Genomic DNA, 21,605 nt, shown 5'->3' on the forward strand with positions numbered 1-21,605 from the left:
TTTATGGGCAGCCACCTCTATGCCCTGACAGTTCCCTGATCTAGGTTTGCCCTGGCCTGTCTCACAGTGTCGTGGGGTTTTTTTTGTTTGTTTGTTTTGTGTTTTTTTTGTTTTTTTGTTTGTTTTTTTTTTCCCTTCATATTTCTACCAGCTAAGTGGACCATCAAGCATCAGCCTTTTCAGCTGCATGGAGCATCCTCAGGGACACCATGAAATCCCTTCTCTCTGTCTTGCAACTTTCCTTGGAGCTTTACTGTTTTCTTTGTTTTCTCCAAAACCAAATGCATGGGAGCATGTTTGGCTTGACTCATGTTACCCCTTACCTGTAGCTTGGAGATCTTTACTGCAAGTGCCAGACCACCCCACAGCCTTTGCTTGCATGCAATTTCTGCTTAAGCCAATGGAAATTTTGCTTTAGGTATGGCCCCAGGATGCAACTGTGGGCTTGTTCTTCAGAGGAGTATGAACTGCAGGGTGTTGTACTGCCCAACTCTATCTTGTGCACCTTGAGAGAGTTTGCTTGAAGACACCTTCTGGGATAAAGCTGTACTAGACTGTGCTGCTGGGACAAAGTTGGAAAGCTGGAAAGTAAAAAAGCTTCGTCTTTTGAGGAAGAAGGCAGTGGAGGGTCTCGTATTTCTTTGGCATTTCTAACGCTACCAAATTATATCTGCTCTTCAAACACTTTTTCCAGCGGGAGGGTTCCTGGACCCTGCCCCAATTACACTGGAGATGCAGAAGCCTCCAGCACATTCATCTCCCCCTCGCACCATTTCACTCCTTTCCCCCTCTCCTCTCCCCCGCGTGTGTCCCAAGGTGTCGCGCTCTGCACCGCGGCCGCGGATGGCCCGCGCTCAGCACAGCCACCTGCGCCCCCCTCCCCTGACCAGCGCTTTAGCCGGGAGGCGGCTCGGGATCCCCGGGCGCAGCGGCCGCGCAAGCTCCGACTTGGAGTGGGGGGGGAAGAAGATGCCCGCGGAAGGGGGAGAAGGGTGGGGGGCGCGCAGCGCTGCGCGGCCGCCCCGTCCCGCCCCCGCGGGGGCCGCGCGCTGATGTAATCGCGCGGCAGCGGGCGCTGAAACCCAACACCGCGCGCGGCGCGCAGGGCTCGGCGGCCGCGGCGCTCGCTGCAGCTCCGCTCCGCAGCGCGGGGCTGCCCCCTCAGCGCGGAGCCGGCCCCCTGCGCCGGCCCTGCCGCCGCCCCCGCGGGCTTGCGCGCAGCGCGGCGCGGCGGGGAGCTCGGCGCGGCGGGCCGGGGCGCACGGCGCTACCTGAGCCCCCGGCGGCGCGGAGCTGCGCGGCGCGGCGCGTTTCGCTCGGGTCCCCGCCGCCGGGGCAGATGCATACAAATGCATTGGGGAGCGGAGAGCACAAGGACTGGCAGCATCTCCCCCGCGGCGCGCACGTAAGAGGGAGCCGCGGTCAGGGGACGGGGCGCGGAGCGGCAGCGCGGCCGGGCACGCGCGGAGCAGGCGGGGCGCTCAGCCTGGCGGGGCGCCGGGCTCCGCTGCGCGCACCGGCGGGCGGGAGCCACGCGTGGCAGGGGCGCTCGGGGGGCGCGCAGCCCCGGCGGGCGGGGGGACCCCGGTTCTTCAGGGCAGCGCCAGCCTCTGGCGGCGGCTTCGCGGCCGGGGGCGGCTCCGCACGGGCGCAGCGGCTCCCGGAGCTGCGCCTGGTGCTGCTCCCCACAGCCCTCCCGAGCATTCCCGAGCCCGGGCTCTCGCTTAATTTAGCGCGTCCCGGGAAGGGCCACGCGAACGTGGGCGCAGGGCGGGGGGCGCGGAGAAGCCCGAGCCGGGGGGTCGCCGCGGGTGCGCAGGGCGCTTGGCGCAAAGCGGGTGGCGAAATCTGTGTGCTGAGCTGTGCTTGCGTGCGGAAACCTGCGCAGCAGAGGCGCCCCGAGTTCACCTGCTTCCACCGCTGATACGGGGTCTGTAAAGTATGGTGAGCCACAGTGCAAACACGGAGCACTGCAGCCTCTGTAAAAGCATACTAGGCAGCAAAGCTCGTAGTGGTGTGTTTTTTTTTTTTCCCTGCCCTAGCTTTAATGACACATTAAAGAGGTTACGCGTGTTCTCTGTAAAGTGTTCCTGCTATGCTGCCTGTAGCACATTTGCTGGGAGCTCTGCATGGGCCATGCTGAGGCTTGTGCTGCCCAGCTGAACCTGCTGTGTAATCTGGGTGCCTGAGTGTGCCCAGCTGCTACGTGTGCACCTGGGGGTGGCCTTCCCAGGAGATCCCTTTCCTTAATCCCTGCATCTGGGAGGCTTCTCCAGGGGTTAATCAGACACCAGCTGAGGGGTTTTTATTTGGGAGAGTGCTGATAGAGAAGCACAAATTCAGAGGTTGTGGAGTAGAGCAGTAGCAAAGATGCAGTTTACCTGCATCTGTTGCCCAGATAGCTTCAAAAGTTGTCATATATCTATGTAATTCCAAATAGAGCTGATTTTGCTTATGTGTCTTACAAAAATAGTCACAGAGGAGTTAGTCAAAAAAGAGTAGACTTGTGCCTGACATTTGACAAGAGGAGAGTGACCTGGTTGCTTTCCTATGTTGAAAAATAGAGGCTTTCACAGAAGGATCAGGTTTCCTTAGCATGTGCTAAACCAGGCAATTTCTTGCAACCTAGAAAACATTGAAGTTGATACTGGGAGATTTTTAGCTATAGCATGCTAAAGATTATCAGAAAGGTAAGTGCTATTTTTAATGATAGGGAAGTTCAAGTGCACTTCATAGTTGCCTCCTCCATGCAGTTTTATGTAGCTCCCTCAGCTTGTGCACGTGTGTGGAACTGGGAGAGAGGATGTGACAAAGGAAGGGACATGGCCAGGGGCGATACCTGGCCGGGGTGGCCGAGCTTGAGCCCACATGAGAGCACAGAGCATGACCTGGCTCTCAGGTGGCTTTTAACTTAGGTGTAGCAGTCTTCACCAAGAAGAGAGGGTTTGCATGAGCATATTTCATTCATTTCATTCCTTTTCTGTTTGTTTGTTTTGTTTTGTCTTCCATCTGTGGCCGTGGAGAGCTTCCTTGTACGACTTTAACATTGTACATGGCTTCTCTTGCAAAAACTTTACCTGTTGTTGTCGGAAAAGGTAGGAGGAAAAATGACTTTTCCCACGCGTTAGGGGACCTGCTGCCCTAAGCTTGTCTCTGGTCTGTTTTTTCCCTTAGCTGATCCTCATCTGTTCTTGACATTAGCTGGAGAGCGCAGTGCAAGGCGGACGTTTGTCTTTACCTCACAGTTAATGTTGCTGTATATCTAGTTACATCTGTGCAATTCAGGCCCCGGCCGTGTCCTCGTTCCCTGCAGCACTGTTGAGAGGTGGCAGAGGCGGTAGCTGGCACGTGCGCTGTCCCTGGCTGCCTGGGTGCAGGGGATGTCACGGTCTTGAGCCAACTTACCTTTGTATTTTGTGGTCTAGGGTCCTTGGAGCATCCTGACTTTGCAGTTCAATTAAAATGCTTTATGCTATTTTTAATTGAGAATACATTTCGTGTCCATGAAAGTCAACTGAAAAAGAGTGGTTCTGAAGTTTTGGCTCATAGGGTGCAATGCATGGACCTTGTTATAATCGTTATCTCCTGTCCATATGTTCTGCCACCCCTGTCCCTGAGATCCCTGTTAGAAGAAACGATGATTTTGTGTGACACAAACTACTGACCTGGGTGCTCTTGTGTGGCACAGAAACTATTGACCTGTGAAGTTGCTCCAGAACTTGAGATCAGGTCTTCAGAACAGAAGGACCGAAGTGTTGGCCCAGTGCCTGGCTGCTTGTTTGAGCAACAGCCACTCTTAGGTCTTTCTGCAGAATAGCAGGGTTGCTCCAGTAGACGTTTTGAGGCTGTGCAGTTTGGGGAACACATGGGGAGGAGAGCGCCAAGGGGCTGCAGGGCAGCAGTGGAACGTGCCCTTGCTAGGGTGGTCTGCGAGGCTGGCAGCCTTTTCCCTGCTAGAGTCAGAGGAACGTTGGGTACTTTTGAATATCTCATGTGTGATAGAGTATCATAGCGGGCTACAGTTAGTCCAGTTTTGTAATTTTATAAAATGTTGTGCTCAATCATTTGAAATGCTGCTCAAATAGCAATGTTCAGCTTGGGCTGAAAAATCAGTATGGCCCCTTCTGATGCCCAGACGATTGATGGGCGAGGGTGAAAAGGGCAGCAGAGAGGTCTGCCTTCCAGAGAGCAAGGGGTTTCCTTTTGTTTTGTTTTGTTTCATTTCCTTGTCTTTTGAGACAAAACACCCCAAGGGAGTGGTGGTTTGTTGGGTCTGCGAAGCTCCGTCTGCTCCCAGCACCTACCCCAGGCTCTCTGGGGAGCAGAGGGCAGAGCCCCATGGGGTCTGCACCGGGGCAGGTGGGAGCAGCCAGAGCTGGTGTATGAGCACTTGAAAAGGCTATTAAGATCTTCATTAAATATTGCTTTTCTTTTTTAATTATAGAGATTTTCTTGCCACTGTAGCATTATTAATACCTTGGCTTTAGAGCTGAACATGATCTTGAAATGAATGCTTAGTGGAAAAAGCTTGCCTGTCACTGCTGGTTGAACTGTACATCCCTGTACAAAATTGTGGCTTTTTGCTTCTTGCCCTTATTTTTGACATGCGGGCGTAATTAATAGAGTAATAGGGCTGAATTGCCCAGTTTTAGAAGTGTCTAGTTGCATCTCTATTGCTTCCAAATGTGTGTGTGTGTGTGGGGGTTGTGTTGTTGTTTGTTATCCACCCTGGATACTCGAGAGCTCTCTGGCATGAACCAGCAAACACTTTCCTTGTGTCTAGTGTTTAATATTGTGAAAAATCAATGAGGTTATGTGTGTCAGTGAGCCTGGAGCTTGGAGATAGATGGCTTATGGAGCTGGGTTTGTAGCAACTTGGAATGGTTGAGTGAGTTAGTATCATCTTGTAGAAGTATTTCTTCTTAGCACTAAATAGATGTAGGTTGCTGCTATTGGTACTTAAACAAGTTTCTGTGTCTGGATGATCAACGGTACAACCTCAACAGAAAATGTGTTTCTAAATTATTAAAGGATTAAGTCAATGATAAGAGCATGTGATTAGCTGCTAATCTGGTTAATATGAAAATAGAGTTAAAAAAATAGCAGACATTCTGTTTTTGACCGCAGTAAAAGCAAATTCTTTCCCTCTGCCGAAGCCAGTGATCTAGCATTATGGATATCTCCATTAAAAGCAGATTCCAAGCACATGGTCTATATGGATCTTATTTGATTTATATTAGTTTCAATCAGTGAACTGGCAGTAGCCTTCAACACTGGCTCTTTCTACCTGAGCATTAGCTTTTAAGTCAAATTGTTGTCATTGATATTTTTAATACTTTTAATATCATCATGCAAAAAGTATTTCATAATGTTGTCATTTGTGGTAAAATGATACCGTATGGTGATAAGGCTGATGATAGCTACATTGGGGGGGGGAAAAAGTATCTAATGTCTCTGTGGGTGATAACTTGTCTTTTGTTTTCTGGTTCCTTTATTTACAGAAGAAATAGTGTTTTAAATTTTAATATATAGCAGTATTCCTGTTTAGAGACTGCTGCACTGAAATATTTGAAAATGGATACAGTCACTTTATTAATAGCTGCCAGTGTAAAATGCACGTATTACATCTATATCCAATGAATATTCATATGCATGTAATCCTTAATCTCCGTATAAAACACCTTCCCAGCATCAGTGGAAAGTTTTACAATGTGAGGGCCTGATGGCTTGGGCTGATGGCTCCACAAGTTGCTAACATCCGTGGGGTCTTTCTGTTGACTTTGGCCTTTGAACTGGGCATGCTTAATCTTGCAGCTGTGAAATTTCAGATATTTTCTTACATGTCCTTTTCTTTTTTCCTCCTTTTAGGAAAACCTTCCTCCTTTTTATTGCGATATGTATAGCTGTGGGTGTTGCACAACTACCTGAACAAGGTGAGAATCCTTTCTTAAACCAAAACATTTGGGTAATCTGTTTCTAAATAAAAAGAGTATGTGACTGTTGTTACTCAAACTTATGTTTGGTTCCTTAATTTTAACTAACCAAAATTCAGACAGAAAATGGTGAGAGCATAAGTTTAAATTAACCAGTTTGGAAAAGATGACCTTTTGAAAATTACTCAGACTTTCTGTCCATGAAATTGCTTACATATTTATACAAACTCCTCATAAAAGAGAAGTCTTGTACAGGGAGAAGGCTTTGATTGTGTCTTCGCTGCAAGTGGGTGTTCTTGGGGGTGGCAAGCTATGACTAAGTTACCTTTGCACTTCTCGGGGCTTGGGGAGGAAGCCACTGTGTATAATAAAGGCTTAGTCTAGGCTGGCATCATTAATGCAAAAAGTGGGAATTGTACATTCATTCGGTCCGCATTCAGATGCGGATGTTGGTGAGGAAATAGGGTTGTGTCTTGTTTTTGTCTGCCAGCTATGACAACTCTGCCAGATGTGCTGTTTACATCAGAGATGATCGTGGAATATTTTCATCGCAAACTGATAGAAGCTTATGTGTCACTTAATTTTATCTCCTAGGATAGTGGCAGCATCAATTTTTCTTCCATATCCCTTCTCCATACAGATGAAGCAAGAAATAGCTCGTCCTTGGTTGATAAGTGTGCTAGCTGCAAATTCTCAAGTGAATCCAAGTGGATGGATCACAAGGTTAAGACAGGACTCATTCCTGGTCCATTTTGCTAGAGACCTATTGAGATTACTCATCATCCTGTGATCATTAAGTCTCATCAGTGCTTTTCTCATCTTACTCCTTGCTTGCCTAAGGGGTCTTTTTTTTTTTTTTTTTTGGTGGGGAGATGGTGTATTTTTTTTCTTTACCCATGTAAATTTTATTTCTATTAGTTGTTTACTGTTTGCCTGGCAAGACTGTTGGCTGATTTTTCCCATTCAGCCAGGGGAGCATAACCTTTTGCGATGGTGGGAATTCCTTGTTATTTCCAACAGATGAATCAAGCCCTGCATCAGAGGAGGGATAAATCCTGTTGTCTTGCTGGACCAGGGCAGCACCCGCAGACACATGTAGGCTGCCTGCACGCGCAGTGGCAGAGAGAGACGGGTGTAAGGAGGCAGTTTGTGCTTTCCCAGTGTAGCAGGAGAGAGGTTTGCTATTATGAAGCAATACATGTGACTTTCATCTGTGTGTCTCTTTTTTTTTTTTTTTTTCTGATGGGGTGGAGTTGTGGTGGGTGGTCTGTCTTGGGAACTTTGAGGGGATTAGTGCAGTAATTAGCACTAATAAGCAGTAATTGCTTAATCTCAAATGCTCTTTATTACTGTAAGGCATAGTTGATTATGGTGGTGACTACTGCAGTAGGACTGATAGTTGGTCTCTCCTAAAATCAGAGCCCCTCAGCTGAGATGCTCAGCACTTGTTGCGACGTGTGCCCAGCAGAAGAGCATGTCCATGTGTAGAGGTTTGCAGAAATAGGGTAAAGACTCCAAAAACACAGAGCAAAAGACCCAGCTTCTTTCTGCTGCAGTGTGTTCAGGAATGCATAGAGTCCTCCTAACTCTGAAGCCCAGTCTAGTCTTGGCTTAAGTAGCAGACACAACATGGTTCATTTGACTTCTTTCTTTCTTCCTCCCTCCTGTCGTCAGCTGATGAAGGAGGCTTCCTGCTTCTACTACTGCTCTTACTCAACAGCAGTCCCACATAGCCATATTGGATGTCTTAGTGAGCAGAAATGCAAACCCATTCACACATCCCATGCGCTATTTAGATCCTTTTCAAGTGCTTGGTTGGGATTAAAATGATACACCGAGTCTCAAAACAGCTTCCTGTCTTCCCACGTGCAGTTTTATTTGCTGAGTGTGTAAACAAGGCTGCAAAAAGTAATTCTGAGAACAGCAGACCAAGGAAGCCTCATATCTAAGGTTTTGTATATCCTGGTTTGATTCTCTGTGTCCATATCTGACACCGCACTCATATCAATTTTGGTGTAAAGTGTCTAAGGATACTAAAAATGGTGTGACTGTCCCCCATGCAAATAGTATGGCTTATTTGCTTTGGAAACCCATGTACAGATAATGTGGTTTGGCTGGAAAGCTTTCTGCTTTAGAGGATCCAAAAATAGGGAATTGTGAAAAAGTGATTTAACAAGAACACCTGCCAAAACTCAGTCAAAAATCTCTAGTTAGAGAATCTTGCAAATGACCTGTAGATTTCAAAATCATTGGGGAAAGAAGTACAAGGGAAGGAACCAGTTTTCTCAAAAGTTAAAAAGTCATTCAGAAAAAGAAGCTCTTAAATAAAAAGTCAAAACAACTCAAGTCTTCCCTCAGCCTATGCACCTAACAGATCCAGCGGTAGCAGTACTCCCTTCACGCTGCTTGGAGTCTGTCCAGGCACAGGATACTGCCCACTAGGAATGTGTTGATGCTTAGGGTGTTTTTAAAGCTTTCTTGGCACTTAAATTTTGAAGAAGGAAAAAAAAAAAGGAGAGAGAGAGAGAGTATTCTGCCAAATACACAGATGCTAGCTATCATAATTAATATTCCTTCCCTCCTGAGCTGAGGAGACAACTTGTGCATGTTTTAGCTGAGGAGCTATGCGCTTTTTTTTTTTTTCCGCTAAGGCAAAAAAAGAATAAATTTTGCTAGGCATCGACCTTCTCATGCTAGCTGCTTTCCTGGTGTCCAGGAGAGCATCAACTGCAGCCACATTTGCCCAGGTGAAGCCAGCTTTGCCCATGGGCATCCTGCTCCTGTGTCCTCCAGTAACAGCAGAGCTGACTGTTGAATGACCCTGGCCATTCCCTTACCCCTACTAGCCCAGGAAAAGTGACAGCTATTTATAGCAGAACAGCCAAAATGGAGAAAGGCTGCTAAACATCAGGCTTTCAGAGGAAACCATGAGCGCAGGGAGATGTGAAAATGAGCAAGGGGAATTTAACAGCAAAGGGATGCAGAATGAGTAAGTGGCTGTTGTCCGACACCCTGACAGCGCTGGGCAGTGCATCCCTTCTCCAGTGAGACCGCGCTGGTCCCAGTGGAGCGCTGCTTGCCTGCCTTTGCAGGGCTAACCAGATGTTTCTCCACCCGCTGCTTCCAACTAAAGAAGTGTCTACGATAGCACAAGGGATCTCGACTGCTTCTCTTTCAGCCCCTGTGAGTAAAAAAGACTGATCTTGAAGGGTGCTGATGCTGCAGATACTGCTTCCTCAGTGGCCCACTAAAGAGGCTTGGTACCTGAGGTATAAGATAACATCCATCACATGGAGTATAAACAAGTTGAAGGCCAGTGAGTACTGATACACTTAGTGAAGAACAGGTTTCTTCCCTATCTTCCTTTTGGGTGTTGTGCTGAGGGTCGATAAATGGATCAGAAGATTTTACCAAAGCCCATCTTGGCTATACCCTCCACTTCCCTCAGCAAAACTTGCTGAGTTTTTGAGAGGTATTGTGGAAGGCAGAAAGAAAAAGTGCTTAAAAGCACCCAAAAGTATTATTTCAATAAAATGAGCCATTGCAGTTTGGGGGACTACCAGTTTGAGTGAACAGTAAGTGGAGACAGATGTGGTTTTTGTTTATCAATGTCTGCACAATAGCTACTGATAGATAAAGCAAATTGTGGTTCTCTTGCTGGGAGAAGAATTAAGAGGGTTGTAAGGTCCCAAAGCCCCGTGTACTGCCAAGAGCTTCTGAAGGCTTAAAAAGTATATCTATATGTATATTGGACCAGAAATGAAATGACTGGCCAAAAAAGTTTGGAACAGCCTTTTGGCTTGAAGGTGGGTTAATGGGCAACAAGTCAGCAAGGAGTAATTAGTTGATGCTTAGTCTGCTGCTGCTGTTTTTCATGCAACATTTCATTGTGTTTAGCCTTCTTGAGAGACATGTTACTATTCATAGCAATCCACCGCAGGATGCAGAGAAGCTGTTTTGTTTCTCATAGTGTTTTTAAATGCTTTCCCTTTTTTTCCATAACTTCTAGATGACTGAACTGCCTAACCTTTGGCAATTTTACTTATAGCTTGAAATTTAGGAACAATGCTCCAAAATGTCATTTTAAAATGAACTATTTTAAGCCAGTCTGAGAGGCTTTCTGTTTTGTACGTTGGAAAGATCATGTGTGTGCTACTACTTTTAAATACAAATACCTGTCAGACATCTAGGCTTCTAATGTGCCATTTCGTTACAGGCAAGTTTGCTGATCAGCTCTGAGTGATGTTTTACTGATTTTTATTTTCCTCTGCTCAGCCAGCTGGCTCTGTCAGCTGGTGCACAGAGAAGTGCTGGGGCTGCCTCTCGCGTCCCCCCAAGGCAGGGATTTGTTTCCTCTTAGCTCGTGCAAGGGTAACGCACGTACAGGTCTCCCCACCAGAACCACGTATGGACCAGGCAGGACACAGGCCCTGGGAAAGTGCCCCTTCATTAGCGGATGTGCTGGGCTTTGAAGCTGCGCTATAACCTAACCTCTGTTATCAATTTGACAGATTAAAATGCAGCCTTCGTAAATTAATTGCTCTGAGGCAGAACATCTTGAGAAATTGGCTCATGGATGAGTTTGTGTGCAAAAAATATGCTTTCTCCATGCCTTTCTGTGTGCTGGCTACCTGCCAGGGCAATCCTGGCATGTCTGCAAATCTCTAACATGACTAGAAACACTACAAGGTGTGTAATTAGTTTTCAAGATGTGCAGTGTGTTCAGGTTGGTGCTTTTGGTTCCAATTTTCAAACCACTCTCAAGGAAATCTCAGGCTCTTTCCATAATTTACTGTAGAAGCTAAGCCAACATCTGTCTATTCTTACAGCTTGCTATGAATAAACAGAGAAAGGGAGGACTGGGAAAGGAAACCTTTTTTCCACTAAAATAGCGAGCATCCATTTGTTTCAGATACTCCCTTCATTTAATTTGGCAGGGAATCTACTAACTTCTATCGGTCACTCCCAGCTCTAGTTATTTAATAGCTTTATTTACTTAATATATGCTCCAACTGCATAGGAAAGAGTGCCCATAGCTAAATGCTATGGAAAATGCTAGTCTCTTTCCAGGGGTTAGTATGTCAGTGCAACTGTTAAATATACTACGAGTCACTTCTAATGTCTGTAGTTCCCTGGAGCTCAAACCCTGTTCTAGCTGGACGGGAGAGGTGGAGCGCTCATACTGTGCTTCTGTGCCATGCTCCTTATTTACAAAAGCTGTACTACGTCCCCTCTGCCTTCTGCAGCCTGGTCTAGCGGGTGGCCGGCTCTCCCTTCCCATGGCTGCATGGAGCAGCAGGAGGAAGAGGAGGGGTCGGTTCTGCAAGGGCCTCCCTCTTCCTCCCCTTGCACTGATTTGTTTTCCTGGATCTGGCTCTCTCCTGGCACGTGTACCTGCACTCAGGTACAAAACAAGCCCCTTGCAGAGCAGTCTCTTGAGGGGAGGGCAGCCATCCTTGCCCCCTGCAGCCCCCCAGCCGCAAGGGTCCTGCTCCAGATCCCCACTGCCCCATGAAGTGGCACTGAGGCAGGGCCCTGCTAGGGAGAAAAGATGTTTTTTTTGTTTTTAATACGGAAATTATTTTACTGCTCAGGAAAGCCGACTGCAATTACTCTTGTGTTTGGTTTATGTGAAGACTCGTGTGCCTGCCGCAGGGGCTTGGTGGCTTTGCTGTGTGCAGTGCACACCTTTAGGCAGTGCAGGTTTGTTCAGGAGCAGTGTGCGTATGTGTTCCCATGCATCTGAATTTGGGAATAAACTTTTAATCCAGTTGCAATGAATTTTACAACCGAAACCAAACAACATGCCTTTATTTCTTTTTGCAGCGATAGACATCCTCCACCAGCTGGGCCTCACAAAAGATGCTCGACCACCCGTGGAGAGAGCAGTGCCTTCAACACCTTCTCCGCTGCCGCAGGGGGTGCGTCTGGCCGCGCCAGGAGTCGTGCTGACCGGAGAGGCCCACATCGAGGTGCCCGCCACCCAAGTTGTGCCAGTGCCTCTAGGGCAGCAGTTCACCCTCTTGGTTGGGTTATACTCTTACAGCATAAACAATGCTTTTCTTTTCAGTATTAGGAACAAAAATAGACTGCAATTTGGTGTCCAGCTGCTGCCAAGGAAAGTAGCGGTGCACACCGGAGGGAAGCAGCCCGTGTATTTTGACTACAGCGTTCATAATGAGCGGTGGCATTCGTTCGCCATCGGCGTTGGGGACAAGACTGTCTCCATGTTTGCCGAGTGCGGAAGGAAATACTACAGCAAGGAAGCGCTCTCAGAAGTGCAGGCGTTTGACCTGGATGGTTTGTTTACCCTGGGAAGGATGAACTCTCACTCCATCAGCTTCGAAGGAGTTATGTGTCAGCTTGATATCATTCCCTCTGCAGCAGCCTCTGCAAACTATTGTAAATATGTGAAGCAGCAGTGTCGCCAGGCAGAAACCTATCGATCATCCAATGGGATGGATATGTTTTTGAGGAAAAAAATTGATGAGAAAAACCCATCTGAAAGTAAAAGGAAAGAAACATCAAATGCTCCCGTTACAAATGTTGCTCAGATTCACTCTCTATCAGAATACTTGGAGTCAAGAAATGTGTCTGCATTGGGGCTTGGGGCAGCCAAACCTTTGCTGCTGAAAACTTGGCCTGAGAGCATCAGCCCACCTCTGCTGCACCAGGAGCTAAGCAAAGACAGAAACATCCCCCCCAAAAAGACAGTGTTGTATCCAAATACTTCAGATAATACCGTGGAAAATGCAGGCCAAAAAAGTGAGCCTCCTCGGACCTCCCTTGTAAAACAGAGCAAAGGGACGGGAAAGGGTCAAGCAAAGCAGCATTTAGATAAATCGACCGAAAAGCAGCAAGTCATAAACACAACCCTCTCTGGTGCTACTGCTGACCTGTCGCAGGGTCATGAGCTCAGTCTGTGGGAGGAAGAAGGTGCCTTTGGTGCTGAGGAGACCTACCCCACTGAAATCAGTTATGAAATTGATATTGCTAATTATGCGTACGACTATGAAGATCTTGGCAAAATGTTTGAAATGGGAAATATCAGAGGTCCAAAGGGGGAAACTGGACCTCCTGTAAGTTATCTTTTCTACCCTTTTTATTATAAAGCAGCAACGTGCATTTAATAGAAGCTTTGAAATAAACCTTGCAGAGCATGCCAGAGCTGTGACTGCAACTTCTCCTGACTGTGCTGCACAAATCTTTGTCTGCCTTAAATCTGTCTCTTTCCAGCATGTAATTTTGGCATAAGTATTGTGTATTTTTGTTATTTGCTGGCAGAGTTTAAAGGCATTCGGTTCTGGTGAAGTGGTAGGCAATCCAGACTTTTTTCCTTAAATTTTGAAATGCAGCCAGAGATTTGTAACTGCTAATTATGGAGACTGCTCACTTAATAAAATTACAGGATAAATTTATACAATACTGAAATGAGAGACTGATCCATGCAAAGAATGAATGGACTGTTGGCAGGAATGACGTACTCCTCTTAACTGAGCAAAGCTCTTACATTTTATAATTGCAGAAAAGACTGTGAGTGACTGTAGACCAGGAAAACCATTCTTAACCCAAATTTGCAGGGTTACGGAAACCTGCATGGAAAATGATAAAGGTAGAACATTCTTATACTAGTAAGTGTAATTTTTCAGTTATCAGGGTGAGAGATCTCTGGAAAAATTGAAAATGCATAGTAGTGTATTTTAGAGAAGCTCATTTGCCTTTCTTTGTGTGTACAGGAATCAGAAACTTTCTAATATATAGAAATGAAATATATATGAAGTTACAGGCAAGAGAGAATAGCAGTTCCTCCTTAGCCTGAGAAATATGATAGTAACTGCTTGTTTGAGTGTTTGGTTAAATTTGTAAACCATAGCATGGAGTAGATAATTCCACTTGCTGCTCTTTTTTATTATTATTTTGTGTGTGTGGTTATTACTGGAAAGTAATTTGATATGTGTTAAGTAGCTTCTAAAACATGTTCGAATGTGTGCATAAATTTATTTCTTATTCTGTCAGCACTGAAATATTTTTTTTTCTTAAGGCTAGTCATGAGCAACTAAAAGAAAGCCTATTTAAAAGTTCAATTTCTACTTTAAACAAGATCCAGATGCTAAGGGATTGAAAATGTGTTAAAGATAATTCAAATTAATCCAGGAGTGCTTTTACTTAATCTTTTCTGAATGTGATACCCATTCTTTTTTTTTTTCCCTCGCCTTTTTGCTCCCCTTGATAATATGTGTATGGACATAACACTTCATACTTAACCACCATCACTATATTGTTAATCTTAATTTTTTTAAGTTTAGAGCATTGACTAATGGAAAGTTTTGTTTTTTGCCAGCTAGTTTAAAAATTGTACATCTTGATTTCAGTCAGTTACAGCCAAGAAAAATGAATCCATTCCCTCTCCCAGGGCACAGAAGTGGCTGCTGACGTTGCTTGTTGTTGTTCTAATCTTGTTCGCATTTCAAAGAAGAAACAGTAAGCAAAAATTTGATTTTGCTAGATGCGGGCACTGTACGTACGGTGTCAAAGGTGATTTGGAGAGTTCCAAACCCGCAGGAAGGTCAGAGGAAAAGGCAGGGCCCTGCCCGGCCGGCTGGCGATGCAGAAGGTTGTCCCCTAGGGAGGTGAGCGCAGTGGCCCTTGTGCAGGGAGTGGATATGCTGCATTTGTGCTGCTTTGCTGGGCCAGGATTGAGTAACTGGTGCAAGGTCATAGAGGTAGCTGGTGGCAGATTCTGGAGCCTGATCCAGACCTTCCTGGGCCCTAGCTCAACTGGAAGGGCTAGTAGCATCCACTGAGCCCTAGCAAAGCTAACTTGTATTGTCAAAGAAGGGGTGGATGCCAAAGAGGGAAAAGGCCTCTATGTGGCCTTTTCCACACTAGACTTTTGTTAAGAGCTTTGCCTGGTGGTGCTGTGTAGCACAGCATGTGCTGTTGTTGGCCACGGGCATGAGGAGAGGGCTCTTGATTTGCTTTCCTTGCCTTGCAACCTCCTAGAGTGATAATGCAGGTCTCTTCTGTGTGGCTGTAACATTTCACTACGTGAATACCCACAAAGTCTCATGGGTGCGGAGCCTAGAAAAAGTGACAGTGAGCGACTTGCAAAGTTCTCTTGCAACAAAAAAATCCTGATGAGGCATGAAAGAGCCTTTTCAGTCTGTCTGTCTGTCTTTCTTCCTCCTCTCATTATTTTGTGGTTGGTTTGAACCTTCTTTCAAGATTCAACACAGGAAAAAAATATATATGCATATTTTTTTTTCTGCTGGAATTGACAGGCAATAACTAGCTTTTGTGGTTCTCAAACTCCTCAGCTTCATTCTAGCTTTTCATCATCTACTGGCACTGATTGTAGCCACGTGTAATTAGGTCCCATGTGTTGCATGATCGTGCAGCTATCACTACTGTGTAAGGCTCCAGAATTCAGCCTCTCCTTTATGGAAAGAGCACCTATTTCTTCAAAATTACTATGACTAGTAATTGTGAGGACCAAAATCCCATTCTAAACATACGGTTCAAAGTGCCACAATATGCTCTTTTCAACCTGAACCATATCCTAGAGGCTCATTTTTGTGTTGCAGATGATGGTGGTGCTGTATAAACATAGAAGAAAAAATAACTGTTGTGTGCTTTAAACTGTTTAATTTTCAAGATATTATTCTTCATTGCACAGCCCTAAAATGTTGGTTACTGTAACATGATATATAGCACCACAGTGAGAGGTGGAGGGTTAATAAGGGCTGCGTTGTGCTGCTCTTGAGCCCATCTGTGCAGGATTTGGCCTCCCCTGAAAAATGAGCTTTCTCTGTTGGAAAAGTTTTGTGGATCACAAAGATGCTCAGCCAGGAGGAGAAGCGGTAGAAAACAGGGCCCCTTAGAGTGTCTGCTTGGTCAGGATGAGTTCTCTGAAGACAACGTGGCCATAAGGAGTTAGAAAGGCAAGCCTGGCCTTGAGGAGACTTGTATGAGTTGCCATAGCAAGGAAAGGATGCGATCCACATAAAAAGGGAAAGCGTTTAAAGGCCATAGACATAGTGCTAAAATTCAGTAACATCAGCAAGGGTAGTGTCATCAACCGTTTACCTTGTAGCTTGTTGTGAGAGGGAAGTTGCTGGCTGAGGCTCTCCCTAGGCTCTCCCTTTGCCTATCAGGCAGTTAATCACTTCCATGAAGTTCAGTTCTGCAAACAGCACTCACTCACTCTCACCCTGCTCAGGGTGAGAAATTTTTATCTCAAAATCTGCCAGCTTAGATTTAAAAAAAAAAAAAAAAAAAAAAAAGAAAAGAAAAATAAAATCCTCCTGGTTCTTGAGCATTTTTTTTAGCTCATCTGAAACAGATGCAGTTTTGCACATCCTCTGCACAGAAAACCTGAAAAGCTTTAATCCATAACCTAAAGCTATATATATTCCTCTGATGTTTATGATATTGATTTGGCTGTTGCAGACCTTCTAGTTAGAGAAGGGAGACGTGAAGAGGGAGGGAAACTGCTTGCTCTAGGGCAGTTGGAAAGAAGTGTGTGTGGTGTTTTTTTTTTTTTTTTTTTTCTTTTTTTAGAAAAACTTAGGCAAACTGGAAGGATTCCAGAACATTGTGGTAGTTTTGGAAAATGTAACTGAGCAAATGCATTTTGTTAAATAATGGAGATAAGGGACAAACATTATAGTTTTGCAAAGTAAGTTAATGTAAAGACAGTTGCTCTGCATGGTTGCAGAAAGGCAAGATAAAGTAGTATATTTTGATAGTCATTAGAGAAAGATGGCTCATCATAATGATGATGGTGACACAGAGCTGGTGATATTAGGAGTGAAATTTCTTTTGGAGTAGCTTTCTGTAGAAGAAGTTTGGAGCCTTACGCTCTGGAACTTCCCCTGATGTATTTCAGGTACTCTGTGATTATGTGTTGGAAGGGTAATTTTTTTTTTTTTTTCTGAAAGATTGGCTGCTTTAAGTGTTTGATAGGTTGATATAAAACTCATTTATTTCTTTTAATTTTTTCCTTTAAAAAGTGGTCATGGTAGATTTGATCACTCATTTTAGAGAAAATTCACAACTTTTGCAAGAGGAATTTGCTGACCATGATTTGGATACTGAACAAGGATGAGCATTTGCCATGAGAGCAGCAGGTTTAGGTGCTGAAGGCAGTCCTGACTGCTGTGCCTCTGAAGCCCTAGGGCTTGTGCTAGGTAAATTAAATGCTTCCTGTCACCTTTGGTGGTGCAAGTTTAAGACATGTGCTTCCACAGAAGAGCTTAATATACTTGAAAATACCTGTGAAAGTTCAGTGCATTCAGTGGGGACCACTTGAAAGGCAGTGAACATTACTTAAGTGTAGCATCTACATCTCTATTTCAGGATCAAGCCACAGTTACTTGGAACTTGAACATCTCCCCTCACCGGCTAAATTAAATGGTCACAATTATTAAGGACAGTATCTTTTCTAAAGAAAGCGTGTACAGTCTGTCTTGAATAAACTGATCATATTGAAGCAATAAATTTCAAATTTTCCTCTAATATTTACATAGTTGCTATTTTTTGTTGTTTGTTAAAATGTTAAATGCCAAAAAATGGTGGTACTATTAATTGCTTAAAGATGGCTTAATTATCTTTGTAATAATAGAAGGAAAATCTATTCAAACAACTGACTTCCCTTGGTTTGAAAGAGATTAGATTGACTCACTCTCTGAAGCTGACCTCTGTGTTTTACAGGGTTGCCTCAGGGTCTCTCCGTCCCATACATGTAAGGAGCTTCCTAGCTAGTATAAAAACAGGCTGAAGTTGTGGTTGTTTTCTGTTTAGAGAAGTATATGGGGTAGGATAACTTCTTACAATTATCTGAAAAAGCATTGCCATGAAAACTTACATGTGCTGTATTAAGTCTGCAGCCAGCTGGGAGGTTGCTCGAGTTACAGGGAGGAGCCCAGGCTGGAGTTAAGACTTAGGTAATTTAGCTAAGGTACCTGGTTTGTTGATGTTAAGTGCTGATAATGTTTCCTTGAAACACATTACTCCTATAAAAAGTTAATATTATGAGAAGGAGTTAACTCCAGTTGTTTGTTTTTTACCTGTAAAAGTTAAAATACCATTTCTCAAGATGGTAAAATCAAGGAACAAGTGAATTTGGATGCCCTTTGCTGGGTAGAATAAGGTCAGTAAGGCAATTCCATGACACATTTTCAAAGTAGAAGTGGTGTTAAACAACTTCTGTGGGCTTGCCCACGTTCATGGATAGAATGGGCAATAGTTTTTATATAGAAAGTTGTCTTTCTACTAGAGAAAAAAATGCAAGATGAAGACTGAAGGAGAGTCCAAGTCCAGAGAGATCATAAAAATAAAAGGTCTCTTGAACAGTTATTTACAACAGTTCACTTTGTTTAGAATACTTTGGGAAGCACTATTCATCTCTGGCTACAGAGTTTAAGAATCTCTCTTACTGCTACTTTTAGCAATAAGACTGTTGCTGACAGTTTGGTTGTGAGAACGTGTCTTCCCATCACATAGGGTCAAAAGAGGTTTTTTTGTGTGTGTGTTTTTTAGATCAGAGGAATAATTACTCATGAATTAATGTAGTTGTAGAGTGTTTATTTGCAAAGGACGCTTTTTTTTTTAAAGTAAAAGTATTTTTTAAAAAAAGAGGAAAGAAGCTATACAGGCAAAAATACTCAGGCTGTCCTCATTCAATAAATCAGCAACAAAAGTCGTGGGTGTAAACAAACACATTAACATTTCTGTTAGGAAAAATGTGGGTTTGGCTACTAATATCTTTTTAAGGAAATGCAATGAATGTCTGAAATAAGGATAGACAGCTTGTAGCACAACTTGCAAAAGAATATACATTTTCTGCCATGATTCCATTAAAAATATATTGCTTTTATTGTAGTATCTTTGTACCCTCAGGGTAATTTTCTAAAGAAAGTGCATCTCAACCTAAAACTTGAGAAGGGTAGATTGGAAAGCATTACTTCAGCAGCAGCACAGAGAGAGCTCTGCTGTATCAGTTGCATGTTTTTGGAACTCTCCTGATTTGAATGTAAGATCAAGACCTTTCCATGTCTATATCTACTAATTTTTTGTTCTTAGATATGAAATACACATTGAAGTCTCTGTTGTAGAGAAAAAAAAAAAAAAAAGATTGCTAGTAATTACTTACACAATTGAGGTGAACAGGCCACCTCCTTAGCTGAAAGCATAATATATTAGTTTCATCTAAAGACCAACACTTGCTACCTGGGAATATAACAGATTTGCATCCTCTAAATTACATGGAGAAGGAAAAATATGGTGTATAGTTCTGCATGACTTAATACACTATTTGTACACATATGAATATTTGCAACTATGAACAGGCAGTTACCCTACAATTAGGATTAAACCTGGACTGAGCAGGATCCAAGATCTCGTGGGCCTTGCTTCATTGCAGTGATTAATTTGCAGTGCGAAACTCTTTTCTGCTTAGTATCTCAAATGCAGATGCAGAGTAGGAGCGCAGCAGAACGCGCTGTCTTTCTGCACAGCCATGGTCCTCCCCTCCAGCTCTCCTGAAACACCTGTGATGGTGATGACACTGCCTTCAGGGAAACAGCTCTAGTATAACTCATTAAACGTCTTCTGGACTATATAAGTCATCATAATCACCTTGGGGGCCACGTGAGCTCTTTCAGGCAAGCAGTCTTGGGGCAATAGCCAGTGCTCAGCAGATCAGAGTTAAGGCTTCTGCTGTTAATGACCTAGTGACTACAGGTGAGAAGACATGGAGACAGTATAAAGGATCCCTGAGTAGCCTGTACGGTTATCTCATGTTTAAGCAAATTTCACCAAGAGTTGCATAATTTCCAGTCCAGAAAAAAATAGATCATCACTTGCCTTCCAGGAAAGCCCACATGAGTTGTAGGGGCTTGTTTCAGAAACAGATGTTTTCTAATTCTGTTGCAGTCAGTGGGGTTCCAGATGTCAGCTGGACAATTTTTAATGCAGCTTTTCTTTTCCAGTGGAAAACGTACACTGCTTGCTTAATTTAATAGAGCTATGGATGTAGTGAAGTATCAGCATGGCTGTGACAGACTTCCCTTGAGTGAGCGCAGAGAGGTTTGCACTGCGTCTAGAGTGTTGAAATGCTGTTGTGTCCTTGCCCATGGAAGACTTAATACAATTTTGTCCAGTAAAAATATTAAGTTCCTATGATTATTACAATTATTTGGAGGAGAAAATCTCTCCCCTCCTCCTCCAGATAAAATTATCTCCAGAATTGTCCAAAGCTGTCTGTGTGCTGGCCAAGCGAAGGTGTAATTGGCCTGGCATTGTGTAAAGTCCCTAATTAGCACTGTAATCTTTGCCAGCGATATTATCTTTCCTAGGAAAAAGTAATATCACTCCCCTAAACTTTTAGGTTTTAAAAAATATAGCTGTCATCTTAATACAACTCAAAGTAGTGTTAGAGATTTTATCTCTCTGTTTCCCTCTATCCCTACCTTGGTGCGCCTCTTTCTGCAAAACCCATTTTTCACCATTATGGTAACTAGAGTTGCTCTTCTAATTTGCCTGTTATTCCTGCTAGCTTTTATTGTTGATGAGGAGTGTGGTATTGGAATTATTTTTCCTAGTGCCTGAGCTGAGGGTTTGCAGTGCTCACAGAGAAGTGGGGGAGTGTGGGGAAGGCTGTGTGAAAGAGCAGACCAAGTCCTTCCCTGCTAACACTCACTGATCTCCTTCAGGTGGCTACGCTTGATGCTCACCTTCCCTAGCAGAGGGACTGTTTTGCTTCTGTTGCAGATGGGCCTTGCTGTGCTGGCATTTGGGTGGGAGCTGAATTCACCCTTAAGAGTAGCCCAAGTGCAGCCCACGCATCCTCCAAACTCCTCTGTGAGGCATGGAGTATAATCTAAGGTAGTGCAGATTTTATTATGGAATGCTCTCACTTCTTTGAGTGGGATGAGGTAGATCCTGTGGTTTTGGAAGTGATCAACAACGGGGTAATGAAAAGCAAAGGCTTCAATGATCAAAGCACATAGATATCTGGAGGGTGGTATGCCATCTAACATTCTTAGAGGGGTTAATAATGTGCTCGCAAAAGCTACTTCTGAATATATACTAGCATATATATGTGTGCTTTCATTTTAAAAAATGCATTTCTTTAGAGAGGGTTGTATTCATTATGTATAAGTGAAACTAAGGATGAACATGAACACGCTGCCAGTTATTATCATAAGTTCATATTCAGGAAACTGAACAACCATTTGTTCGTGTTTATTATGTTTCTTGTACTTTGTCTGTCTTTTCAATGAAGTGCTATCAATTTTTACAGTTATTTTTCAAAATTTTATAAAACGTTCATTTTGCATGCTAGCATACTATTTAAAAAGCCTGAATTATTCTCTATTCTGTGTTTTGCAAATGCCTTGAGAGCAACATTTGCTTGTTTCTAGTCTCTGAATTGAATTCATCTTCCCATAATGTGAATGTATTTAAGCAAAAGTTACTATCTAAATTGTTGGCTCCAGCTTCTCATTAAAATACTTTCTAAACATAAATCTCTGATTTGCAGCCAAAATAAAAACACACATGCTTGTAGTTTGGAAAGTGGTTTTCAAGCTGAGAATGTTTGCATAAAAAGTCATTAACTGGTCTGATTTAGACTTATGGTACTATACTTGAATTGATGTTAGCCTTAAC

General features: G+C 43.9%; 1 protein-coding gene across 1 annotated transcript in view; it reads left to right on the top strand.

Moving 5' to 3' along the window:
- The first annotated feature begins 1,327 nt into the window (after window positions 1–1,327).
- The window catches only part of COL24A1 (collagen type XXIV alpha 1 chain), a 124,265-nt gene continuing 103,987 nt past the window's right edge, over window positions 1,328–21,605 (top strand). Inside the window, exons 1-3 of the mRNA XM_088526064.1 lie at window positions 1,328–1,405; window positions 5,869–5,933; window positions 11,760–13,012. Of these exons, the coding sequence (XP_088382190.1) occupies window positions 1,350–1,405; window positions 5,869–5,933; window positions 11,760–13,012 (1,374 nt within the window). The 5' untranslated portion in view covers window positions 1,328–1,349. The remainder of the gene's footprint in view (window positions 1,406–5,868; window positions 5,934–11,759; window positions 13,013–21,605) is intronic.

This window comes from Tinamus guttatus, unplaced genomic scaffold (genome assembly GCF_059628265.1).
Source record: "Tinamus guttatus ecotype Peru unplaced genomic scaffold, ASM5962826v1 Tinamus_guttatus_pri_ptg000242l, whole genome shotgun sequence".
NCBI classification, from domain to species: Eukaryota; Metazoa; Chordata; class Aves; order Tinamiformes; family Tinamidae; genus Tinamus; species Tinamus guttatus.